General features: G+C 40.4%; 1 protein-coding gene across 33 annotated transcripts in view; it reads left to right on the forward strand.

The window, feature by feature from the left end:
- The window catches only part of rims2a (regulating synaptic membrane exocytosis 2a), a 160,578-nt gene that overhangs the window by 42,736 nt on the left and 106,970 nt on the right, over window positions 1–10,872 (forward strand). For 25 of the 33 annotated variants that reach the window (XM_017309469.1, XM_017309463.1, XM_017309459.1 and 22 more), the window contains one exon: window positions 4,460–4,752. In XM_017309469.1, coding sequence (XP_017164958.1) covers window positions 4,460–4,752 — 293 coding nt within the window. Of the gene's footprint in view, window positions 1–4,459; window positions 4,753–9,684; window positions 9,998–10,872 lie in introns of those variants that run through there. The other 8 variants (XM_017309482.1, XM_017309481.1, XM_017309464.1 and 5 more) reach the window with 7 other exon arrangements.

Genomic DNA, 10,872 nt, shown 5'->3' on the forward strand with positions numbered 1-10,872 from the left:
GCAATGCTTAGCCTGGTGGGGGCACAAGTAAAGCCTGGTGGCCCGCAAGGCTTATAATAGACTGGGGGAAAAACTGGTTTTTATATAATTAAACATGTTTTTCATTGTTTTTTGTTGTTTTGATACAACGACATTTTTTGATGTAACTAAACATGTGAATAGTAATCATTATTTTCATGTATGTTAATGGTTTGATATTTGATACAACATATCAAACAACATATACTGACAGGAGTAGCAGTTGCCTCTGATCCATATTTTCTTCACCACTTTTCCATCATAACAATATTCCTAGTTTAGGATCTGGGTAAAAAAAACAAACATATATCATATAGAATGTTGACATGAAGGGCAGTCAGAGTTTATGCTAATGGCCGGAAATATCACTGACAACCAGAGCGTGAATGCATGATGCTTGAAATATAATAAGCTAACAAATATTCCATCTAAGCAGTCCTTGTGATTGCAGCACACACTGATATTATAATGCAGACATCTGCATAATGTCATACTGCTGAACAAAGGTAGACTAGCGCTGATGGAGTCAACAATGGGTTTATGTTGGATTAATTTGGCGCAAGGTACAAGTGGGATTGAAATATTTTTTTTCTGGTAACTTCAGTGTGTGTCACCAAGTCTGTTTCTTCCAGGTCTGTTGACCCGATTTTCAGAAGATGAAAACCAATTAAAATTTTACGGGGTTCCCGTTATGCCGTTATGTTAGCGCTTCGTCGGATGTCCCGGTAAAGAAGTGTGCGTACCTCGGTGGTTTCTCGGGTCTCAATCGAAGACATGCGGTTCACTGCAGAGTTCTTTGTATAACCCCACTTAGGCGAGGCAGTCGGTGTCTTACTGGACGTGTTCCCCCGGGATACATAAAGTGCAATTTATAGCCTCTCTGCTTCCATTGTGTGTCAGCACAGTTACAGCACATCTGTAACACTGTTAGCTGGTCATAAATGTCGTCTGTGTCAGGATCAGATAGCAGCACGCAAGCTGCATGTTGAGAACATGTTTGTTTTGTTGAAATTGTGATGCAGCTCAATATATTTATATTTTTTCCACATTTGATTGTTTTCCTCTATTGGAAAAAAAAGAGGCGCTAATTAGATTTAGCTACTTATGCAATCCAATTTACAGAAAAACAACAGCAACCCCCCCACCCCCCGCACAAAAATCTAGAATTTAAGGCTAAAATGTTTGTCATGAGTCTTTTTGTTCAGCATTTTCAAAAAATCTGAAAAATTTGCAGCAAAAAAAAGATTTTCATTTTTGCTTTGTTCTTTATATTTTGCTGTTTTGGCCATTTTTTCAAGTAGTCTTGGTCAGTCGCTCTTCAAGTTTCTAAGTGTTTTACCGTTTCTCTCTGGACTGCTGCTGGTTCTGTTTCTGGCCCATGTTTGAACCGAAGCATGGCAGCAGTGTTGGGCCTGAAAACACAAATATCAGCCATTGTAACGTAACTCAGTTGTGTGTGTTTAGCAAAACCAAAAGTACAAAGCTAGCATAGTCCTAGCACTCGATTTAAGAATATGGTCCTTCTGTCACTCATTACCTCCATGTTCCAGCAATTCTGAAAGCTTGAAAAAATTATGACAAAATTACGAGTGAATTGAAACGTAAACTAGGTTTTAAAACTTTAATCTATGTCCAACTCCTGCAGATGTTTGCCGGTGCAGCTTAGCTAGATCTTTCAAGGATGCAATTTGTTCACCTATCAAACCTTTTTAGAGAACATTCTGCCTTCTCCTCGTAGATATTGAACTTCAAATAACCCAAAACTACCTATAATTTTTACCTGCTATTGCTCTTGGGCGGAAATGCAATAAATTGTAGTTGGAAACCAGATGTAGTGTAGAGTGAACACATGCATGCTCAGCAGGAGGGATTGCTGCAAAGTCAATGATTCAGTTTCAGTTGACTGGACTTCCTTAACATTTAGCATTATAGACCGAGTATGACTGCAGTTTATAATGGCAAGCAAACTGGAATATATTACATCCAAATTAAATCTGCTTGCATAATTGCAGTGATTTGACTATGTATGTCTTATATACAGTAAATCGTGGTACTAAATAATAAATAAACTAAGTTGTGTAGTGTTTTTTTTTTAAGTTTATCACTAAAAGTGTGATCATGTAATTAGCTTCCCTGCAGTACCTCTATTGGGAAATGATAGCCTTGCTTGGCTGTCACTATCTATTAGTAAGCGCCCAAGGGCATTTATAAATAAAAGTGAGCAATTTGTGATTAAATTCCCATGTCGCGGCACCACCTGATTATCAGAAATCGATAGCCAAACCACTTTCAGCCTGTGCGGGATTTTATTCTACAAGTGCCAGCTGGGATCAGGTGGAATATCATAGAGGAACACATGAAGGAGAGAATCAGAGCCGTTCTCAATCAGCAAGCGCTGCATACCAATACACAAACACCAACAACGTCTCTTTAAGTCACAGCAGATTCTGTTAAAGCAAAACCCCAACTTCACAGTTAATAAACTCTGACTGTCACTAAACTAGTAACCTTCAACTAAACTATTATCAAAAACAATGCAGCAATATCACAAACGAGTGTATGTGTAGAGATGTGTGTGAGTGAGCAAGGTTATGCTAGCTAAAAAACAAGATGCTACTCATGTGTCGGACGCAGCAAACAACATGGCGGATAAAATTTGCGCCGCACTAAGCAAAGGAGCTACGTCTGCTAGCACGCTCCGGCAGCTAGCTTTAGCAACTTAGGCAAAGAGATCCTCTAGAAAACTCCCTTGTTTTTGTAAAGTTGCTTTTTATGGGAGAGTATTGTTATTCTGTGAGATAATGTCTCTGGGTACTAATGTGGGTCCCAAACCTCACATTAGTACCCTGCTAGCTTTCCTCGTTTTTCTTTTCTTTTCAATCTTCTTCTTCTTCTTTATTTTTTTAATATCTACTTCAGTTTGTAAAAGGGAGCAGATACAAATCAGCCTTTTGAGCAGCTGTGGGCGCTGGCCGCACAGATGATAGTAGCTTAAGTGAGTTCAGTTAATCTATAGAAATAACAAAACGGTTAATTCAGGACCAGCTCACACCAATAACAGTAATGAACTGAGTCAGCGCCGGGACTGTGAGAGGCCAGGTTTACGGTGCCGCATTAAACTTTTTCCTCCTCTCAACTGGTTGTTTGGTACACTCCGGCTCTGTCCAGGAAAACCTGAATTCGGTGCAATCGAACGTGGAAAAATGAGTTTAATACTGTTGTGCCGTTACAAATTTATTTTCAAGTAAGAACATTAACCAGTGTGAGAGTGTGTGCCGGATGGACTCACAGTGTTTGAGTTTACGACAAAAAAAAAAAGTCAATTTGAAACTGCACTACTTCCATTTCTAAAGATTCCAAGAGCTGCTGCATGTGTAAGATGTTTCATTATCCATTTCTTCAACATAAACTGTGGATTTATATGAACTGCTTTGCTTCAGTTTGTGTGTAAAAAGCAAATTTTTTTTTAAGGGAGGTTAAAAAGTAATTTTCATCCTACAGCAGTGATTTGATTGGTGATACGGTTATGTTGCAGTATTGAACGTACATTATTGCGCCTTGCAAAAGTGTTTTTCTCCTGTGGATTTTTTCCCCCCACACAATCTCCGGAGTCTTTCATTGTGATGGATCGACACAAATTAACACATCATTTTGAAGTGAGAGGAAAAGGATGTATGATTTAAAAAAAAACATTTATGTTTGTACTCAGCCACCTTTCCTATGGTAAATAAAAAAACCCTCATGCTGTGGGAATATTTTTCTTCAGACTGATAGCCTGATTGAGGTTAAAAGGAAGATGGATGGAGCTAAATACACAGCGATAATGGACAAATACCTTTTATATGGTGCTGAAGACCTGAAATTGGGTCAAAAATTCACCTTTCACCATGAGGTAACACATGTAAGGCACATGTGTTAAAAATGGCAATGTCAAAAACCTGGACTAAAATCTGGAGAATTTTTTTTTTGTCAAAACTTTAAAATTGCAGAGACTCTCTCCATCCAACCTGACTGAGTTTGGCTTTTTTTAATTAAGAAAATTGCACAAAATTAGCATAACCCAGAAGACTCACAGCTGTCATAGCAGAGGAAGGTGGTTGTACACATATAGACTCATGAGTGGCTGAATGTATAAACACACACGCCACAGCTACTGATGTGTAATTTAAAAACACAAAACAAAAGCAAACCCATGTATTACTTTTCTTCTGCTTCACAATAATGAGCCACTTTGATCTGTCACAGAGAACCTTGATAAAAACACATTCTGGTGTGTAGTTTGAACAAGACAATACGTGAAAGTTCACATGGTGTCAATACTTTTGCAAAGCACTCACATCATCACAGTCCAACATACAATTAAAAGAAAAGTAAAAAAAAGAAAAGAAAATCCCTGCCTGGTCGTTTTGAAGTTGTAAATGCGCCCTTCTCTTGCTTACAGGTTATGTGGGTATGCAACTTGTGCCGAAAACAACAAGAAATCCTCACTAAGTCGGGAGCGTGGTTCTACGACTCGGAGCCTGGTCAGGTGCGTGGCGTGTTTGAGGGTGGGCCGCAGGGCAAAAAGGCCAAACTACACGACCCATCCCTGTATGCCCACCAGGGAGCCTCAGGGGACTTGACGCCAGCGTCAGACAGAAGCAGACCTCACGGCGGGCTCCTGCCCAGACAGGCGTCCCTTGACAATGGAACGGGGCTGAGGTACTCGGGGGCCGGTGATGCACCTATAGACAGGTCAGTTCTTTGTTCAAATTTTTTTTTTTTTAACTTGCTATCTATGCTCTGTGATATTTCATGCTCTCTGGAAGTTGAAGGGGTCTTTATGTTGTCTAATCCAGTGTGTGTGTGTTTTTAAGTGGAGGTGGTGGCTGCAGCCCCATAGGGTGGCAGTAGGGCGAGTTTCAGAATGTTGGAGAGAAAATGAAGAAAGAAAAGTAAAACTAAAAGTATCGACTGTAAAAAGTTTTTTTTTTTGCTGTACGTTGTTAATACTTTTTTGTAGCATTAAATCTAATGTGTTTTTCAATCATTATCATAAAACAGAGGTTAAAATAATTTATTGAAATGGTCACTTTCCTAATTTAATGGCACAAATCGTCAAGTGACTTGTGTGCGTGATTCATTTTTTTGAAAAAAACAAAAATCACCCACTTTTTATTGACAACAAAATATTTAGGCAAAAAAAAAAAAAGCTTTTGGCCAAAGAAAGTGACATAGGCCATAATTGTAGGAAGTTGATCAAATGTTATTTGTTATTTGCACGCTTATTTTTTTAATTGGCTGCCAGTCAGACTTATCAAGCTGCTTTACTCTGTTAGCTAGCAATGCTATAGCTAGCAAGCACAAAATGGAAATGTTTCTGACAACAACAAAAAAAGATGGAGGGAATCATTCAATTGCCTCAGAAAGCAGGAGGCAGCATACATGTTAAAGAAATGTAATAATTATCAAATAGTGAATATAAGTGAGGGAAATTTTTTTTCTAAAAGTTGACGTTTCTTTACATTTGTAGCATTGTCTGTGGGGGTTTTTGCAAAGGGCTTCTCCAGCCAGAAGCTAACGCTGTTTAGGGGGACCGTGGCACGGATAAGTTTGGGATATTAACGCTTTATTGATATTTATATCCAATAATTTCAAAGATCAGAATTGTATGTCGCAGCATTCTACTAAGATGAGCTTTTTAGCATTAGCGCCGATCTCCATGGGTGTGTGTCGGTTTATGTGGGATGTGATCTGAACCTCACAGGCCAAGCAAGAGCCCACTTAAAACTGCTGGTACACAGAGTCCCTGATGCCTATAAAGGAGACAGAAGCACATACTCTGTATCTAGCTCTAAGTCAGCATTTCTACAACAGTCATCCACCCACTCACCCTCTCTTCAGCGGCGCATATCAAGACAAATAATTGCCTGTCTGATTCAGTCAGAACGGAGCTTTGGGACATTAAGGGTGGTAATAATCAATTGTGTTTTCTTTGTGCTTGAAATGAACCGGTGTTATTTACTTGAAGTTATTTTTGTTATGGCCGTGTGCCAGTTTAGGAATGTCACTGCTTTGAAATTAAGGGAACTTAAAAAAACAAAAAAAAAATGCAATTCTCAGGTAGGCAGAAGATTGTTGTTCCTTTTGCCTCATTCAGTGAATGAGTAAAACACTCAGATGCTGACAGCACAAACATGCTGCTCTTGGGATTCTGCTTTGCCTTTCTTGATTGTTGTGTGCTGCACTGTAGTTAAATTTATGCCCACTGAGGGGCTTCTACTGTTTTTTTTTTACCCACAAAAGGGATGAAGGAGAAGTTTATATTTTGAATCTGCATACACATAAAAATATCTACGAGCAATCTCTCGTCATCTCATCTTTTTTCATAAATAGTTTTTGCTTCGGTGATCTCATTTTATTTTGTCCGGTTTCCCTTTTTCTCTGATTTTTTTTTGTTGCTTCAGACGTGAAGCATCAGTCAGAGAGAGAGAGATGCAGGGAGTGACTCAGACCGCTAACGTGACTTGGTCTAAACCCTCGCCACTGCATATTAATTGATAGTAGGGTTTCAGGAGTGGAACTGTTTCCAGTGAGAAAACCTGGCACTGATGTTGCTTACATTTGCAGTAGCAGGGAACAGGAAGCTGGATGTCTGAAAATTTACAGGATAATGTCCGGTGATGGATAGCAGAGGCTCCATAAATAGAACTCCCGCTGCATAGGCACCGGAGCCCACTTTCATTAATCTTAAACAATATATAAATTAATTCCGGGGGTCTGCTCTGCTAAAGAAGGGAGGAGAGACTCTGACAGACTATTTATGTGAAGAACTAACCTGGGAAGACCCCTAATTTGTCCTGTTCTCAGCGGTGTCATTTCAAATGAGCACACAGATTTAGCACGACAACGTGGCCGAGGCTCTTCAAACGGCGATTATTCCTAAATTAATCACTAAAGGACTTTCAAAATTCAAAATCTTGGCCCAGTCAAAGGCAACATCCAGTGCAAAAAGAAAGAAATGATCACAAAACTTAGCTTACATTTGGACTTTAAACCAAAGTAATCAGATAAGGAGTATCTTTGTCTTTGTCTTTCTTCTCATGGAACAAAAATCAAATGTTTATTTTTATGGTTTGTTGTGATCATTTTGGTTATATTTGACTGAAGCTGTCTGTGAAGTAGGGTTGGAATCCTTGTTCTGCTGAAATTAATGCTGTATGTTGGAGGATAAAATATCTGTATCTTCAGCAAAACTAAAGCAATCACTTCTAAAAGTGTTTTGTGTTTGGTGCTTTCCTTCAACTATTGATGTTAGCTAAATTCAAACTTGTTTTAGTAGTTTTATTTCAGATCTGTCACCATTTTAAGACTCTCTTCCCTGTATTTTCTAATAATGTGTTGTAATTCGCACAAGGAGTCACACATTTTCATTGAAAAAAGCCAAAATGAGTGTAATAACTCTGCAGAAAATGATGCTTTCAGGTTGTTTGGAAACAAGTTGTTTCCAAAGGTTCCGGTTTTTGAATAAATTATGTTTTTGACCTTTGATTTTCTTGATGACGATACAATAATAAACAATGTGGCAGACTATGTAAAAACGTTTTTTGAATTATTAGAATTGTAAATAAATTTTTTATTTTCATTTTAGTTATTCCAATGATTTCGTCATCAAAGGTTAGCATATGTCCCTCCATGCTTGCTGTTTTGGTTGTCTTTCCCACCCCATCCGTTATAATTGTAGCTTAAATTCTATGTTATGCTGATTCTTTTAGGTTTAAGGTTGGTTGCAGCTCCCTGGTACCATTGGATAAAACAACATTTTTAAATACTTAAAGAAGTTAAGTATGTTACCATCAGTTGTCATCAAAACGCTGAATAGGTCAAACACAACTTACAAGAAATTTGACTTTGCATCATAGCCATGTTTGATGCCTTGAAATTGGCTTCTGTCACTTTAAGAAGCTCCTGCTTTCCGACACGCCCCCTTCAGTATGTCATCACAACAATGTTCCTCCATGATGCTGCTTACAATCGCTCTTAGGAGCTCAGCAGACGCAGCGTTTCACCAGGTGTTTGCTAACTGCTGCTGCTAGTCTGGAGGTTTCCGAAACATTCATGAATGAATCAAAGTAACACTTTGATTCCACTTCAGTTCAGCATCAGACCAGATGTGGAGCGGGGAACATGACTCCAGATTACTGATGTGGTATTGGATAATGTTTGGGGATGGGGGGCCTGCTGCAGCGCTGCATCAAAAGTGTTTGATGAGGGAATAACATTACAACATGACATTAAGCTCAAAAAGTCGATTTTGCGTAATACCCTCCCTTTTACTCCAACGTCATTGTGATATCCATTCCTATGATGAATGTGTTTAAACCTCTGACTGCTTACATATGATGTGTGAATTAAATTAGCTTTAGCAAGTATATTTTTTATTTCATTCTTTTTCCTTGCATATTTAATTTAATCTAGTAGTTTTCAAAGTTAAATATTTTTTTTCTGAACTAAATCTGTTGTCCTTCCATTTTACGTTTTCTTCCTGGCCATACATGTGTTCAATAGTTGAGAGAGACATTATTGTACTGACTGATTGATGTCATCGCAGCTCTTGGAAGAAGTGGTGCCACCCCGCCCACCTGCTTGATTAAAAAAATAAATAAACAAAATTATTTAATTTAACTGAATTTTTTTTCACAATGCCATCTCATCATTTTTATTGGCTTGGTGTGGCCACCCCTATGAACATTTTCTTGAAATTCTCCTGTGATACAAAGCTTGCCTTTACCCCCATTTCTGCTCAGAGAGATGCTCTTTTTGTGTGAGCAGAACTTATTTACGTAGTTTGAATTTTTTTTTAAAAAAAGATGATTCTATATAATTTCAGGTATACTCAAGTGTTAAAATTTGAGTCTGTGGGGTTCGTTGATTTATTAATGTTCCTTAAAAAAAATAATAATAATAATGTCAGGAGAGCCCTACTTTTGTGCATACCGTTTCCCCACACAAAGCTCTTCATTATTGATGCAGAGCTGACGGTATGGAGCCATATATGGTCGTCTATATATAAAAACTCTGACGACAGTATCGCCCTGCCGCGTTGTTATTGCACTGAGTTATCCGCTGCCGCGCGCACGATAGAGCTGCATAGCCTGTCACTTCTGGTTCGCGTGTTCGTGGGACCGCTCGTGTTTGCGTGCGCGCGCGCGTGCGCATGCAGCCCCGCTCTTCACAAAGCTACTGGAAATATGAGTTGAATACGAGACAGCAGCTGATCCGACCGCCGGTAAGGGACGCTGCCGCTTGCCCTGTAGGACAGGCTACTCCTCCCGCCTCTTCTTTCCCACTCTGGCCGCTCCTTTACCCCCCTGTCTCTGCACACCGAGATGTGATTTTCACCGCCGCGAAAAGAACAGAAGGCTTTCTCTTTTCTTTCTTTCTGTCTTCCTTCCTTCCTTCTTTCTTTCTTCCTTTCTTTTTTTTATTATTATTTTTTTTTTACCGGCATTATTGGAACTACCTCTTTTTTTTCTTTGGTCGCTTCAGACCTGAACCATTTATGACCGAAGGATCCCCAGCTCGACTGCGTCTCATTTAAGGACACTTTCCCACCGGGAGCGGGCAGGAGAAATATGGAACTTGATCGGTGCTTTTTTTTTTTTTTTTTTTTTCTGCGTTCCACGCGCCCCGGGAGATAATAACTAAAATACTGAAGAAAAAAAAGCGCATGAGTTAACGTGGAGGAGGAGAAGGAAGCAGAGGAGGTGGAGGTGGAGGGCTGGGGGGTGTTCGGCTTTGGGATGAAGTGGTGCTGAGAGAGGGGGAAAAAAAGGGTGATCACCTTCCGAAGGATATAAAGAAAACGGAGGGGGAAAATGCAGTTTGAGACATTGCGTCAGTTCTGTAGCTCGGTTTTATCACATTTCAACGGGGCTTTCTCCGCACCTCAGAACATCCTGCAAGCGGAGCTTTTCGAGCAGGCGCTGGGCAACATCGGGTGAGTGATTCCTTTGTAAAGAAAAGCCCAGATTTATGAGGAAGGGCTTCCCCCTCGTTTGGTATGGCAAGACGAGCAGCTATTTGGTGTTTGGGGGGCGGGGGAGGAGAAGGAGGAGGGGGGTTGTTGCGTTTATCGATCGCATCCAGCCTGCGTAACAGCAACCTTACAGTGGTAGTACTGTTGCTGCTGCTGCTGCTGCAGATATTTCCCGGCTGGATGACGGGGAGCGATCAGCCACTTTCCGCGGTGGGCTGTGCTCACGCTTTTTTTTTCTTTTTTTTTTTTTTTGATTGACTGTTAGAGGGGAAAGAGAAGGGAAAGGAAGGAGGCATAGTTGAAAAATAATTCGTTGAGGTAGACTGTGGAAATATCCCGTTCTAAATCTGCTGTTGGTTGAGCGTGTACGGCCCAACGCATCGCTGCAGCAGCCCCGTGTGCCCCCGTTGCTGCTACTGCTGCTGCTGCTGCTGCTGCTTTGCCTCAGAGGAGAACATGAGGGGATGACGGGGTGGGGGCTTGGGGAGGGCGGGAGGTGGGGGGAAGAGGTATTAAGAGTCAGGATCCTAAAACAAGTGAATGTATAGCCCTCTGCTACTCCCACGCCCCTGCACTAGTCTCTCACAATGCGACTAAACTTTCTGATATGATTAACAAGCAAAAAAAGCACACCACCTACTCATCTCCAGCAGCTGCAGGGCCGACCCCGAGGCATTTGAGGCCCCGAGCAGAATTTTAGCCAATGGGACCCTCTTCCAGTGAAACGTGCTGTTTATTTTCCATCCATCCATCCATCCATCCATCCATCCATCCATCCATCCATCCATCCATCCATCCATCCATCCATCCATCCATCCATCCATCCATCCATCCAT

The sequence above is a fragment of the Poecilia reticulata genome, linkage group LG16 (assembly GCF_000633615.1).
Source record: "Poecilia reticulata strain Guanapo linkage group LG16, Guppy_female_1.0+MT, whole genome shotgun sequence".
In the NCBI taxonomy this organism is placed as follows: domain Eukaryota; kingdom Metazoa; phylum Chordata; class Actinopteri; order Cyprinodontiformes; family Poeciliidae; genus Poecilia; species Poecilia reticulata.